Source organism: Sus scrofa, chromosome 3, assembly GCF_054392235.1.
Source record: "Sus scrofa isolate SSC_HxYL_T2T_F1_AM1 chromosome 3, Sscrofa_HxYL_maternal_Yorkshire_Landrace_v2.0, whole genome shotgun sequence".
Taxonomy (NCBI): domain Eukaryota; kingdom Metazoa; phylum Chordata; class Mammalia; order Artiodactyla; family Suidae; genus Sus; species Sus scrofa.
The window spans coordinates 84,468,840-84,485,151 of record NC_139385.1 but is presented as its reverse complement, the minus strand read 5'-3'; the positions used below and the strand labels follow the sequence as shown (position 1 = coordinate 84,485,151).

The 16,312-nt window shown below is 40.9% G+C and overlaps 1 protein-coding gene across 1 annotated transcript in view; it reads right to left on the bottom strand.

Annotated features, from left to right (window-relative positions):
• The window catches only part of C3H2orf42 (chromosome 3 C2orf42 homolog), a 28,530-nt gene that overhangs the window by 5,669 nt on the left and 6,549 nt on the right, over positions 1–16,312 (bottom strand). The window contains 6 exon segments of the mRNA NM_001243818.1: positions 196–358; positions 2,329–2,429; positions 4,273–4,380; positions 7,969–8,073; positions 9,547–9,651; positions 13,605–13,715. Of these exon segments, the coding sequence (NP_001230747.1) occupies positions 196–358; positions 2,329–2,429; positions 4,273–4,380; positions 7,969–8,073; positions 9,547–9,651; positions 13,605–13,715 (693 nt within the window).

Sequence of the window (16,312 nt, the reverse complement as noted above, 5' to 3'; positions counted from 1 at the left end):
TTCTCCTTCATGCTCTATGATTGTTTTAAAAGCATTGGCTCAAATGAAACAAAAAAACACCTTATCACATGACTGCTTTTACAAAATATATGAGTCTTTTTTGTTTAAGGTCAAGACCCAAAGTCTAGGACAGTGTAACACACACAGTTGACCCTTAAAGGAAAATGTGCTATTGAAACCACTAAATTCACTCACCAACTTTGAGAAAAGTTTTTAGTTCCAAGGGTCGCAGCACTGGTTGCTTTTCTATACGGCCATAGGTTTCTGCTATGCTCTCTACTTCTACTTTAGGGCATTTAAACAGCTCATAAGTCCCATCCCGGTTCTGGATAAAACTCCGGGTGATTTCCAAGGGCATCTGGATATGGAGACAATACCAAGAAAGATGAGAACAGAAAAACTTTCAAAATAGACAAACATTTGGACAAGAATAGATTTTATTCATCCTTTCCTATTAAATACACATAAATTAGCGAAAATGTCTAATGTTTTTCTGTAAATTTTATCGACAAATCTGCCTTTTCTCCTATATCTCGTTCATGGCTTTTCTTTTTTTCTCTGTAACTTAGTTTTTTTAAAAAAAGATTTTTATTTTTTCTATTATAGTTGATTTACAACATTCTGTCAATTTGTGCTGTACAGCAAAGTGACCCAGTCATATATATATATATATATATACATACACATACATATATATACATACATGTATATACATACACACATATATACATACACATATATACATACATGTATATACATACATATATACATATATACACACATACACATATATATACATATATATATATATACACATATATATACACACATTCTTTTTCTCACATTAGCCTCCATTTTCTCTATAACTTTAACTTGAACCCTGGCCAAACCATACTGAGCAGAACCCTAATACGTTCTGGCTACATAACTGCTACTGGCACAGACCTGCTCTGAAATCAGTTTTCTTCCTTCCCCTACTCCTCTGCTAGCAGCATTCTTCTCCTAAGAACTCTATCAATAGCACCTGCAGCTGACCTCACATCCTGTGTGCTTCACACCATCCTTGGGACTGAGCCAGACAGAGCTTGAACTGAATTTTGTCTTTGCCACTAAACAGCAGAGTGAGCACCTCATAGACTGTTTCTCATCTGCAAAATACAGTTAATACCAATGTGTGGTTGTGAGACTGATGGGGTGATGTAGGTAAGTTAACATGCAACAGAAACTCAATAATAATTATTAACTCTCTTCCCTCACATGACTCTGCTCTGGGCTGCTTCAGTGTTTTCCTGAACATGACTTGTTTCAGGCTAGAAGCCTGTCTGTAACATTCTGCATTTAGAGAAGTTCCTCAAGGAGTTCCCATCAAGGTGCAGCGGAAATGAATCCAACTAGGAACCGTGAGGTTGTGGGTTTGATCCCTGGCCTTGCTCAGTGGGTTAAGGATCTGGTGTTGCCATGAGCTGTAGTGTAGGTCGCAGATGCGGCTCAGATCCTGAGCTGCTGTGGCTATGATGTAGGCTGGCAGCTATAGCTCCAATTGGACCCCCCCTAGCCTGGGAACCTCCATAAGCTGCAAATGCAGCCCTGAAAAGCAAAAAAAAAAAAAAAAAAAAAAAAAAGACAAGAGGTTCCTCAGGTGTCTTTAGTGCTAATTAGTGAACCTTTTCCAGGGTTCACATGTAAGTTCTACAGCTACCAAATAATTTATTCTTTTTCTGAACATAATAGTGTCTTGCAATCAAGCTAATCTTAATGTATTAAATTATGTTCAATTTTCCACAATATTCCATTACTCTAGGAAAGGAAAAACCTCAAATCTTCTGGATCTGCTTGAAAAAAAGTTTTAAAATGTCTAATATTGTCCCTAAGAAAAAGAACACAAAATATTTAAGAATGATTTCTCTAGTGAGAACTAAATTGCAATTTGGAAATTAATATTTAATTGTGCCGGACCCACTGACTTCACAAATAGTACATAATCTTAAATCATATAAATACTTTCTAGCTGTCTGCTAGTTAATCTGGGGCTCACCATAGCTAGTAAAGGATCATTATTTAATTTATAAGAAAAAGCATCCCTGTTTTCTGATCCCAAAGGCATCAGAAAAAGGAGGCTTCAATTTAAGATACATCCTGAAGCTACAGGGAATACCTATTACAATCAGAGCTGGAACCATAAAGCCATGAACCTTTCTGAATAATCTTAGTATGAAAAAAAGGAATTTGCTGTCCAGAACTCAGGGAGCTGTTGTAAACATGATTTCCGCACTTGCTTCCCTCTCTTCCCCTCTCTGTCCTCCCACTACTGTAGAAATAAACTCTTACCTCTGGAGTATCTAAGATTTGTTTAACTTGCAGGATATTTGTGATATGCCAGGTATATTTAGAAAAGGTTCCCAGTGGCAAGGCGTCTTTGCGCACAAAAGCTTTAAGATAAAAAGAGGACAAAATCAGACTACCAAAACACAACATACTCTTTCAATGTTTTCATTATCCAGTTTCTAGAGAGTTCAGTGCAGTGATTTTCCTGCCTTAAAGAATCTCAGCCCTCTAAAAAAGGAATTCTAGAAGCAAATCTATAACAGGGTTTTGGCAGCAATGTGATGAATCAAATGATCAGGATTTCTGCTAATGTACTATTTCTGATGCTTGAGATACTAATTTTTGGCACCTTGGAGATTTATTTCTTTGTTTGGTAAGACTACACACAAAGGACTCCATTATAAAACAACCGCTTACAAGTTTAGGTATGTCAGAGGTCAAATCACAGTCCTTAAAATAATTATGTGGAGTTTAAGCTTACTCTCATGGTTACCCACCTACTGCCCTGTCTCCAAATTATAAAACGGTTCCATTAACGGGCCTAAAACTATCTAAGGAATGGGTTAAAATTAATGTATTAGGCCTAGAGTTTAAACTGGAAGAAAGAATCAACGCTGCCTCAAAAGTCAAATAGTTAAGGTATAAAGAGAGATTTTTGGAGTTCCCATTGTGGCTCAGTGGCTAATGAATCCGACTAGGAACCATGAAGTTGCAGGTTCGATCCCTGGCATTGCTCAGTGGGTTGGGGATCTGGCATTGCCGTGAGCTCTGGTATAGGTCGCAGACGTGGCTTGGATCCTGAGTTGCTGTGGCTCTGGCATAGGCTGGTGGCTACAGCTCCAATTAGACCCCTAGCCTGGGAACCTCCATATGCCGTGGGTGCGGCCCTAGAAAAGGCAAAAAGACCAAAAAAAAAAAAAAAAAAGAAAGAGATTTTTATGGCCCTAAACAAGGTCATCCACAGCTTGCACAATTTATTCAAAGACAGAACTGAACCTCAGTCTCTTTTATATCATCAAATAACAATTCACTGAAGAAACAGCTTCTATTTCTAGCTGTGGTTACTCTTGGGCTATTTTCCCCTGAACGATCTTCTCTTTCTCCTTTTCTCTCCTATTTCCTTATATTACCTAATAAGTATCTTGAGATCGCCAGTAGAAAGATGTTATATAAAACCAAGAAATATGTACCAGATAATGTAATTATAAAGTGTTCCAATCCTGAGAATTGCTCTAAAAATAAAATCTTCCTTCATCAAAAAAATTTCATTGGAAATCGGAAATCATGAGAGTACTCATGGCTCAGCTGGTTAAGGAGCCGGCATTGTCACTGCTGTGGCTTGGGTCACTGCTTGTGGCAAGGGTTTGATCCCTGGCCCAGGAACTGTTATATGCCATGGGCACAGCCAAAAGGGAAAAAAAAGGGGAGGGGGGATAAGAAAAACAAGTTTTAGTTTTCGATATATTATGCTTCCAAGAAGCCAGCCCAAACGACAGATGGAGCCTGCAATGCTTTTGTTGAAACTGATTGATCTCTAGAAAACACCCAGCTTCTTGGTGGGCACCGTCACTGTACTTCATTGTGGTTCTTTCACCAAGTTTGTGCTTTCTGAGTCTTTCCATCAACTCAATGGAATAAGCATGAGGCCTTTGAAGAGTGTGATCTTTTTATTTTGGGGGGGCCGAATTTTCAGCCTGAGAGGTCCCCAGGCCGGGAAACAAACTCATGCCACTGCAGCTACCTGAGCCATAGCAGTGTCAGGATCCTTAACCTGCTGAGCCACCAGGGAACTCCTGAAGAGTGTGATCATTATTCTAAGAGGTGATAGGCTAAGGCTTCATGCTCTGAGCATGTAACCAGAAGTCCTAATCTGAAAACTTTCAAGCAATTTTTTCCAAACATAGTCCTCAAAGGTTAAGACACCTATTCCTAAGGAAAATCCCATACCTGTGGTGGAGTTGGGAAGCCGTTTTTTTGCACTTCCTATGGATATTCTCTGTTGCAGGGCATCAAAGAAGGACTGAGGAATGTGGAACACCAGTGGCTCTGGTTTGCCTAGAAGAAGTAAGAGGAAGCTCATTTAAAGAAATTGAGTGGGCTTTCTGGTGTGTAGGGAAAGGTGGATGAAATGGAACTGATGGGTAATAATAACTAAAAATAACATTGAGCTTTTTTTTATTAAGCAAAAAGGCTTTGATCGACTTTTATGAGCCAAGCCCTGTCAACAGCCCCACTCTTGATCCCTTGCAATTATAACAAATACAGCACTCTTGTCATTTACCAAAGACAACTTTTTTTTTTTGCTTTTTAGAGCTGCACTTGTGGCATATGGAAGTTCCCAGGCTAGGCGTCTAATTAAAGTTGTAGCTGCCGCCCTATGCCATAGCAACATGGGATCCAAGCCACATTTGCAACCTACACCACAGCTGGCGGCAATGCTGGATCCTTGACTCACTGAATAAGGCCAGGGATCGAACCTGCATCCTTATGGATACTGGTTGGATTTGCTACTGCTGAGCCAAAATGGGACTCCCAAACCCCAATTTTGCAAACACCACCACAGCATAGATGTATCTCTTTAAAGATGACATGAGATGAAATTAAAACATTGAGGCTGAGTTGAAAAGGTAAACTTGATCCATTCCTGCTACCATCCCAGGCACTTGCCTGCATTCATGCTCTCAGATGGTCATGACCATGAATGCCAGACTGAAAAGTTAGGATACTTTATCCAATAAGCACCTGTCTTCTCTCTGATCTGAAGGCAGGCAAACTGTTTGAAAATACTTAACAAATCTCTTTAAAAATTTTGCAAGAAACTAGATTAACAAAAAGTTAACAGAGTGTTTATGGGAGGGGTTGAAAATATTCAGAGTTTTCCTTAAAAATTCTTCCTAAGGGGTTAGCTTCAGAGGGAAAATGCTCAGAATCACATGGATTAACATGCAACTTCTACCTACCTAGATACATCCTAAAAGTAGCTTTTTTTTTTTTTGAAGAGTAGTTCTTAAAGACAGTTCAGATGCCTTTTTGAAATAAAGATCAAACCAAGAAAAATGAAAATGAAAATGAAAGGTTTTCCAGTATTCTATTTTAGGATTTTACATTCTTTTCAACTGATTTTGCTTACTTAATTGAATGCAGAATGTCAATGACAAAACTCACTACTTCTGAGTCACTAAAATATTATTATCTGGGCAGTTTAGAGAAGTCACTACAGAAAGGATTTAAAAATCTTTCATCTGGGAGTTCCCATCGTGGCTCAGCAGTAACAAACTCAACTAGTAACCAAGAGGACTCAGGTTTGATCCCTTGCCTCGATCTGTGGGTTAAGGATACAGTGTTGCCATGAGGTGCAGTGCAGGTTGCAGCTTGGATGTGGCATTACTGTGGCTGTGGCATAGGCCAGCAGGTGTATCTCTGGTTTCGACCCGTAGCCTGGGAGCTTCCACGTGCCACTGGTTTGGCCCTAAAAAGACAAAAAAACAAAAAATAAAAACTACAAAAAAACCTCCATAACTTTCATCTTGAAATTAGATCATAGGCTATTATGCAGAGATCTCAGCTGATGGGATGCTAGAGTTGAGGTTTACAAATTAATCTTGAAAAGCCCTTGTAAAAGAGAATCACAGTCAAGGAGAGCTGATGGTGACACTTTGACAAAGGTGGTGGTAATGGAAATGGTGAGAGGGGTGGTAAAGGAATGGGATGGAAAAGGACAATAGTTTATAGCTTCTATTATTGTCAATGTTCTATTTTATGTCTTGGGAGGCAGGTTAGTAGATATTTATTATGTTATTTCAAAAAATATATACATAAATTTTTAAAAGAAAAAAACATAGACTCTCTCTTTAACCTTCCCTAGCTTATTGGGTTTTTTTTTTGTTTTGTTTTGTTTTGTTTTTTTGTCTTTTTTGTCTTTTTAAGGCTGCAACCACCACATATGGAGGTTCCCAGGCTAGGAGTCAAATCGGAGTTGTAGCTGCCGGCCTACACCACGGCCACAGCACGCAGGATCCGAGCTGCTTCTGCCACCTACAACAGAGCTCATAGCAACGCCAGATCCTTAACCCACTGAGCAAAGCCAGGGATCAAACCCACATCCTCATGGATACTAGTCAGGTTCGTTAACCACTGAGCCATGACGGAAACTCCTAGCTTATTGTTTTTACTTCTAAAGTTTAATTTTTTCCTGAATTAATACAAATAAAACTTAGCATGTATTTCAAGACTTCCATTCTTCCATTCTTGTCCCTTTCCTCAACATGAAGCCATAACTCATCTTCTCTGAGTGTCTGCTGCTGGACTACTGTTCAGTGTGGGGTGCTTTATTTTTAAAATGATATCTACAAACTTCCAACATATTCAGCAAAGATCATCAAAATGATGTGAGGTTTATAAATATGCCATGAGGAATGTCTGAAGACCTGAAGTATCACTTGGAAAAGAAATGACCTGTCAAGTAGGACAATGGGTGTATGCAGTGGCAGGGACTGTTATTTGAAAATAGGACCACAGACTTAGTCCATGTGGCTAGAGTGCAGAAGTAAACCAACAGGCAGTATTATTGACAAACATTTCCTCTTAGAATGAGGAAGACCTTTTCACAGCTATCACTATTCAACCATGTTGTGAGCTGTCTCAAAAAGCAGTGTGCTGCACACAGCTGCACAAAGCCTAGAAAACCATCCACCAAGGCTGCTTTTAAGGCAATGGGCAGCCCTGGTTAGAAGGTCCACCTCTGAAATTGCTGAGGTTCTATAAGGCTATCACAATCAACCTGAAACCAGCCTGTGTTCTCCAATCTTCCTTAGCATTCCTTTGTAATTCTGTATAACTATGTTAGTCTCACATGTTTAGATTTTTTCTAAACTTTTTCGTCCCTTGCTTTGATTTTTTTTGGGGGGTAAGGTAGGGGGAGCCTCACCCATGGCAGTCAGAAGTTCCCAGATCAGGGATTGAACCGTTCCACGGAAGTGAAAACACTGGATCCTTAACCAGCTGTGCCACCAGGAAATTCCATCCCTTGCTTTGATTTTAAGTTTGAGGGTTAGAATGATCTTCTAAGGTTTTGGTATCTCCCTCACCAAACAAACACCCACGCACACCCCAAGACCAAGAGAAAAACCACTTACTGTTTGCTGTGGTTTTTCTCTTCCGTCTCTAAATTCTTTTTGCTGGTCCTACACTTTAATTACATGATTTCTCCTTTCATTTATTTTATTTATTTATTTATTTTGTCTTTTTGCCATTTCTTGGGCTGCTCCCGTGGCATATGGAGGTTCCCAGGCTAGGGGTCGAATTGGAGCTGTAGCCACCGGCCTCCGCCAGAGCCACAGCAACTTGGGATCCGAGCCGCGTCTGCAACCTACACCACAGCTCACGGCAACACCAGATCATTAACCCACTGAGCAAGGGCAGGGACCGAACCCGCAACCTCATGGTTCCTAGTCGGATTCGTTAACCACTGCGCCACGATGGGAACTCCTCCTCCTTTCATTTAGATTTCTATTTTCTTGAGGTCCAATGCAGTTTGGCCTGAAGCCCAATTATTTTTTCTATCAAAATAGCATAGAACTACATCATAATTTCTTTAATTTCTCCTACTTTGAGCAAAAGTCCAATTGGATGACCAATACTTACCATCAAACTGATAGTGCATGGTTTGATGGATGCGTTCCGTGACACTAGCCAGCCAGTCTTGGAAGGATAAGGTCACTTGTGCCTCATCTAACAGCTGACCACAGGCTGATGGGGAGGGGGTAAAAACTCCAATAAATTTATCTTTTCTCACAGAATTAAACAGTTAACTGAAGTTTGAAAAAGCCAAGGCATTGACACAGAAGAGAGCAGCAAGTTGAAAATTCAAAGAAATTAGATATTTTAAGTGAAATGGAAGATAGCAGAGTTTCTTTTTTTAAGAATCCATCTAGAACATCTCCATGTACCCACCAACCTACCATTTTATTCCATTTCTTCTCCTGAAATATCTTCACTGTGTCTGAAGTATATCCCTTTCATTTGTTTTGGCCTTGCCTGAGGCGTGTGAAATTCCCAGGCCAGGCACTGAACCCTTGCCATAGCAGCAACTTAAGCCACAGTAGTGACAATGCCAGGTCCTTAACCCACTGAGCCACCAGGGAACCCCCCCATATTATCTTTTATAAAGAAATAATGATGCCAAAACTACTATTCATTTAAAATTAAAATTCTCACAGATAAATACATATTGTGATAATTTGGATTTAAAGCTATTTTCTTTTTTCTTTGCATCAAAGTGACAAAATTTTGTTTAAGATCTTCTAACAGATGCTTCTGATCTGTTTACTTCCTGACCTTCCAAAAATATTTATTCTTGGAATGTGTCAGTTCTTCTTTAATTAGTAAATTAAGATTTGGTCTTGTATTATTTGCTATTTATGTACTGGTCTTGTCTTCAAAACCAGAGTATGAGGGCAGGGATGATGTCTAACTTCTAATCACCCACTCATATTATAAAAGGGTTAAAAAATGTTGATCTTCAAACATACAAGTTTAATTATTCTGAGTAGAAAAGTGATAAATATAAATGTATAAGTTATGTTCAAAATTAAGTATTCTGTCTCATTAATTCAAAATAATATCCATGCTACTGCTTTTAGGTGTTTTCAAAATTTACTACCTTTGGAGTACAGACTATATTTGTCTTTCTTAACAATTATTTATCCCTGCACAATTTTAAAATATGTTTCTTCTTCAATTTTGAACCTCCGTACTAACTGCATGTGGGTAATGAGCAACAAAACAAAAATATTCTATAAAATATGCGCTGCTAAAATAAGTCAGTAATTTTTGTTGCATTTGTTACTTAAAAGGCAATTTGGTTTTGAGCTTGATTTGAAAGCAGTGGGAGAGACAGCAGAGATCTCAGCCTCAGGTCCTGCTAGTTTTTATCTTAGCACTCCCTAGGGGACAACCTGCAACATTACTTTTGATTACATATATATATATATATATATATATATATATATTTTTTTTTTTTTGGTCACACCCATAGCGCATGGAAGTTCCCAGGCCAAGGATCCAACCCATGCTACAGCAGCGACCCAAGCCACACCAGTGAAAACACTGGGTCCTTAACCCTCTACATTACCAGGGAACTCCTCTTTTGATTATATTGCTTTGGGCTTCTTTAGGATGAATTAACACCTCTTTAGCCTATCCTAGGGAAGGGAAACTTACCCTGCCTTTTTAATGAAGAAGCAACCACAGGCTTTTTCAGGCCACTTTTCCTTAGATTACTGTTCACTGCATCTTGAGGCAGCATCGAGCTGTTCGTCTGTGCACCTAAACCACAAATCATTACAGTGCTTAACAAGATGTCTGCAGAATACAAATTGATTCAATATTAATTTCTGAAGAGTTTAAAGCATTAAAAAGCCTGCTAATTTCACTAAGAATAGATTTACAAGGAGATCCTGCTGAGTAGCATTGAGAACTTTGTCTAGATACTCATGTTGCAACAGAACAAAGGGTTGGGAAAAAGAATGTAATTGTAATGTATACATGTAAGGATAACTTGATCCCCTTGCTGTACAGTGGGGAAAAAAAAAAAAAAAGTCTGCTAATTTCTTTTTTTTTCTTTTTTTCTTTTTTTTGGTCTTTTGTTGTTGTTGTTGTTGTTGTTGCTATTTCTTGGGCCGCTCCCGCAGCATATGCAGGTTCCCAAGTTAGGGGTCGAATCGGAGCTGTAGCCACCGGCCTACGCCAGAGCCACAGCAACGCGGGATCCGAGCTGCATCTGCAGCCTACACCACAGCTCACGGCAACGCCAGATCGTCAACCCACTGAGTAAGGGCAGGGACCGAACCCGTAACCTCATGGTTCCTAGTCGGATTCGTTAACCACTGCGCCACAATGGGAACTCCTTTTTTTTTTTTTTTTTTTTTTTTTTGCTAATTTCTAACTTAGCTTAGTTTCTAGAAGGAATTAGTGTTAGACTTTATACATAATATTTTAAGTTTTTTTTGTTTTGTTTTGTTTTTTGCTTTTTCATTTTTAGGGCTGCAAGAGCGGCCACGCTAGGGCTCAAATTGGAGCTGCAAGTGCCAACCATAGTCATAGCCACAGCCGCAGCAACTCAGGATCTGAGCTGCATTGGTGACCTGCACCACCGCTCACAGCAATGCAGGATCCTTAACCTACTGAGTGAGGTCAGGGATTAAACCCACATCCTCATGGATACTAGCCACAATGGGAACCCCCACTTTTTTTTTCAGCTGTGCCTGAGGCATACAGAAGTTCTTGGGATCAAACTTGCATCACAGCAGTGACCAGAACTATAGTAGCGACGCCAGATCCTTAACCTCCTGAGCCAGCAGGGAACTCAAGTGTCTCATACTCTTTACAGGAAGTCGGTGAAGGAAACTACAATGAAAGGGAGAAAAAAAATTCACCCTTTGCTCTCACCTCTTGGACAATCACTATTAATTTTCTGGTGAACTATCATCCATTTTTTGGTGTATGAATAGTTTATTTTGCAAGGTTTGTGATTTTAAGCAGCTGTGATTATACCAGGATTGCCAGATTTAGCCGCAGGTGCAGTATACGCAAGTTCCCAGGTTAGGGGTCGAACTGGAGCTACAGCTGCCAGGCTACACAAAAGCCAAGACAATGCCAGATCCGAGTCATATCTGGGGCAGACACCACAGCTTGCAACAATGTCTGATCTTTAACCCACTGAGCAAGGTCAGGGATCAGACCCATATCCTCAGAGACACTGTCAGGTTCTTAACCCACTGAGCCACAATGGGAACTCCTTTTACAGTCATTTTTTAATGGCTACCTGGTATTCTAGCCAGTGGCTTTATCATGGTTCATTTAACTAAGTGGTTGGCCCATAGTTTGTTTCTAGTTTTTCACTATTATAATAACCACACAACAAGCATATCTGGACAAAATGCTTTTCCTGTACTAAGGATTATTTTTTAAAAAAAGGATTACTTAGAAGTGATATTACTGGAGTTCCCATTGTGGCTCAGTGGTAACAAACACAACTAGTATCCATGAGGACATAGGTTCAATCCCTGGCCCCACTCATTGGGTTAAGGATCCAGCATTGCTATAAGCTGTGGTGCAGATCACAGACACAGCTCTGATCTGGCATTGCTGTGACTGTGGCATAGGCTGGCAGCTGTAGCTCCGATTCGACCCCCTAGCCTGGGAACTTCCACATGCCACAAAAAAGAAGTGACATTACTGAGTTTAAGGGTTAAAAAAAAATTTTTTTTTAATTTCAAGTTTTCCCGGGAAAGACTGATAAGTAAACATTTAACAACAATCTCTGCTCTATCTTGCTGCCAAAATTACCTCTCAAAAACACAGAAATAACCAGGTCACTTTGTATCTCCATCTTTCTCCAACTTGCCAGCCCCTAAACTCCTGTGCATGACTACCTGACTCATCTCCAGCAATACTCCCTCTACGGGTAGGAACATTGCTAAGGTTCTTAAGAAATACTGCACACTGCTTTTACAAATGATTAAAGCAACTTACACTACTAGCCATGCTCAAAAGCCCTGATTTCACCTTTGTCTGTGGTCTCATCATTTAAAAAAAGGCTAATTTGATACCCGGAAGTATCTTGTTTTAATTTTTTTTTTTTCTTTTTATAGCCACATCTGTGGCATAGGGAAATTCCTGGGGGGGGGCCAAACCGGAGCTAGAGCTACTGGTCTATGCCACAGCCACAGCAACACCAGATCCAGTGCGGTCTGTGACCTACACTGCAGCTCACAGCAACACCAGATCCTTAACCGACTGAGCAAGCCCAGGGATCGAACCCACATCCTCATGGATATTAGTTGGGTTCTTAACCCACTGAGCCACAATGGGAACTCCTCTTGCTTTAATTTTGCACTTATGAAATGTTTGTGTTTCTCTGTTCACTAGTGAGTTTGGAGTTTAGTCCACACATGCAGACCAGGTAATATTTTCCTTCTACTGTTTTTTTCTATGTTTTGGTTTTTGGGGCCACACTGTGGCATATGGAGGTTCCCAGGCTAGGGGTCGAATCAGAGCTATAGCTGCCAGCCTAGCCACAGCCACAGCAACTCAGGATCCAAGCCACGTCTGTGACCTACACCACAGCTCACAGCAACACCAGATCTTTAACCCACTGCACGAGGTCAGGGATCAAACCCACAACTTCATAGTTCCTAGTCGGATTATTTCTGCTGTGCCATGACGGGAACTCCTTTCCTTCTGTTTAGAGTCTAGTTTTTTGTTTTGTTTTGTTTTTTTTTGGCCGCACCCACATCATATGGAAGTTCTGGGGCCAGCAACTGAATGAGACACAGCTTCAACCTACGCCAGATCCTTAACCCACTGCACTGGGCCGGGGATCAAACTGGTGCCACTGCAGAGACAATGCTGGATCCTTAACCTGCTGTGCCACAGTGGGAATTTCAAGAGTCTAGGTCTTTTAATACCTATCAACTAGGTATTCTCATGTTGATTTATATGAGTTCTTAACTGACACTGATATATTTGAATTAAAACATATATATATTTATTGCACCACCTGCTGAAAATGTGAATAACAAATTATACTCCTAAATTATCATGGAAAATATAATTAGCCATTGCCACAAATTTTTAAAAGACATTCTATTGATGAAAACATCATACAGTGTCTTAAGGCAGATTAAGGTCTAAAACTAGTCTGAATGTTTAACGGATAAACGAAGAAATACAGTAACACAAGTGGGAGTTCTCACTGTGGCACAATGGCATGTTGGGAGTGCTGGGATGCAGGTTTGATTCCTGGCCCAGCACAGCGGGTTAAGGATCTGGTACTGCAGCAGCTGCAGCTTAGGTTGAGATCCCTGGCCCGGGAACCATGTGCTGTGGGGGTGGCCAAAAAAGGAAAAAAAAAATTTTAATAATAATACAAGTGGAGTTTGGTTGGATTTTTTTTCTTCTTTTTAGCCACACTCATGGCACATGAAAGTTCCTGGGCCAGGGATCGAACCAGTGCCACAGCAGTGACCACACCAGATCCTTAACCCGCTAAGCCACAATAGAACTCCATGGTTGGATCTTATACTTGACCAATAGAACCAACTATTAGCTTGATTTAACAAAGAATCATCAATGTCTCAAGAGTAAGACTTTTTCCAGGAAAAAAAAAATCAAACCCACATTATTTCTTAAATTTGCTGAAATTCAGTGAAACACATAAAACACAGTAAAACAATCTTTAAAACTAACACCATCAAACGAACCAAACAGCTTCTCACCAGATACTTCCTCCTTTTTCCTCTTCTTTGGCTTAGAGGCAGTAGACTCACAAGCTGATACTGTTGATTCTGAATGGCAACCTAACTGGGGCACAATAATCTCCTTAAGACCTAGAAGAGAACAAATTTCTGAAATATTAATACTCTCCAACGGAGTTCCCGTCGTGGCGCAGTGGTTAACGAATCCGACTAGGAACTATGAGGTCGCGGGTTTGGTCCCTGCCCTTGCTCAGTAGGTTAACGATCCGGCGTTGCCGTGAGCTGTGGTGTAGGTCGCAGACGCGGCTCGGATCCCACGTTGCTGTGGCTCTGGCGTAGGCTGGTGGCTACAGCTCCGATTCAACCCCTAGCCTGGGAACCTCCATATGCCGCGGGAGCGGCCCAAGAAATAGCAACAACAGCAACAACAACAACAGACAAAAAGACAAAAGACAAAAAAAAAAAAAAAAAAATACTCTCCAAGAGTAAGTATGTGTCCTTATCTGAGAAAAATTAATTTACAAAAATCCAAATCCTCTAAACAAATTTAGGGTGACTGCCTGCTTTAAAATCAGTTCCTTTAAGGAACTCTTCAAAGTATATGTTTTTGTTTACAGACCATTAACATGGTAAAAAGGCTCTAGAGATAAATACTAAAATTCAAAAATTGGCAGCTGCTGCCAACTACAGATCATTCAGAAATGAAAATAAGGAGTTCCCATTATGGCTCAGCAGTTAACGAACCTGACTAGTACCCTTGAGGACGCAGGTTTGATCCCTGGCCTCTATCAGTGGGTTAAGGATCCTGAGTTGCTGTGGCTGTGGCATAGGCCGGCAGCTACAGCTCCGAGTGGACCCTAGCCTGGGAACCTCCATATGCCCCAGGTGCAGCCCTAAAAAAAGACAAAACAAAAAGAAATGAAAATAAAAAGCATCCACAAGATAAAAATATTAAAAACAACAACATAAGACGTTTGTGTCATGGCTCAGTGGTTAACAAACCCTACTAGTACGCAGCTTTGACCCATGGCCTCACTCAGTGGATTAAGGATACAGCATTGCCATGAGCTGTGGTGTAGGTTGCAGATGAAGCTCAAATCCCACGTTACTGTGGCTCTGGCATAGGCTGGCAGCTGCAGCTCCAATTTGACCCCTCGCCTGGGAAACTCTATATGCTTCGGGTGTGGGCCTGCAAAAAATTAAAAATAAATTAATTAATTTAAAAAAAATAGGAGTTCCTGTCGTGGCTCAGTGGTTAACGAATCCGACTAGGAACCATGAGGTTTCGGGTTCCATCCCTGGCCTCGCTCAGTGGGTTGAGGATCTGGTGTTGCCGTGAGCTCTGGTATAGGCTGCAGGTGCAGCTTGTAATATGAGTTGCTGTGGCTCTGGCATAGGCCGGCAGCTACGGCTCTGATTGGACCCCTAGCCTGGGAATCTCCATATGCCGTGAGTGAGGCCCTAGAAAAAAGACAAAAAAATAAAAACAACAACAGAAGATTTTTTTTTTTTTAGGGTTTCTGGTCAGATTCAGTTCTACTGTGCCACGACAGGAACTCCACAACAACGTAAGACTTAATGTAGAAACTTTTTTGGTTTTTTGTTTGTCTTTTTGTCTTTCGAGGGCCGCACCCATGGCACATGGATGTTCCCAGGCTAGGGGTCGAATTGGAGCTACAGGTGCTGGCCTACGCCCTAGCCACAGCAATGCCAGATTTGAGCTGCATCTTCGACCTACACCACAGCTCACAGCAACGCTGGATCATTAACCCACTGAGTGAGGCCAGGGATCAAACCGGCAACCTCATGGTTCCTAGTCAGATTCGTTTCCGCTGTGCCACAATGGCAACTCCAAATACAGAAATTTTAAAGGCTTTTTTTTTTTTTTTTTGGCCACACTTGGGGCATGCAGAAGTTCCCAACCCGGGGCTCAAACCCACTCTACTGCAGAGACCCAAGCCACAGCAGTGATAATGCCAGATCCTTAACCCACTAGGCCACCAGGGAATTCCTAAAGGTCCTTTGAGCCAGCTACTTGTTTTTCCCAGCTTCAAAAGAAGAAGTAACACTAAAGGGAATTTTTTTGGTTTGCTGTTTTTACTAACCTAGGGCATCTGTGGAAAAGTAAAAATACCAAAGCAAGGAGTTCCTTGGGGCTGTGGCGTAGGCCGGCAGCTACAGCTCCGATCTGACCTCCAGCCTGGGAACTTCCATATGTGGCAGGTGTGGCCCTAAATAAACAAAAGACCAAAAAAAAAAAAAAGCAAAAAAAAAAAAAACCATAAAGCAAACTTTGCTAGATTCATTGTTTCAATGAAAATGCCCAAATCATTCATTTCAACCAACCAACCAAGCAATCAACCAACGAAGCTTTATGCAAATGTGCTGACTGGGTTTAAAAGAAGGAATGCTTTTTTGTTTTGTTTTGTTTTTTTGTCTTTTTTAGGGCCACACCCGAGGCACGTGGAGGTTCCCAGGCTAGGGGTCTAATTGGAGCTGTAGCTGCCGGCCTACACCACAGCCACAGCAACACCAGATCTGAGCCGCGTCTGCGATCTACACCACAGCTCATAGCAATGCCAGATCCTTAACCCACTGAGTAAGGCCAGAGATCAAACCGGCAACCTCACGGTTCTTGGTTGGATTTGTTTCCACTGTGCCATGACAGGAACTCCAAAAGAAGGAATGCTTTTTTCATTTATCTAGCTACTGCTTCTTAAGATTGCTGG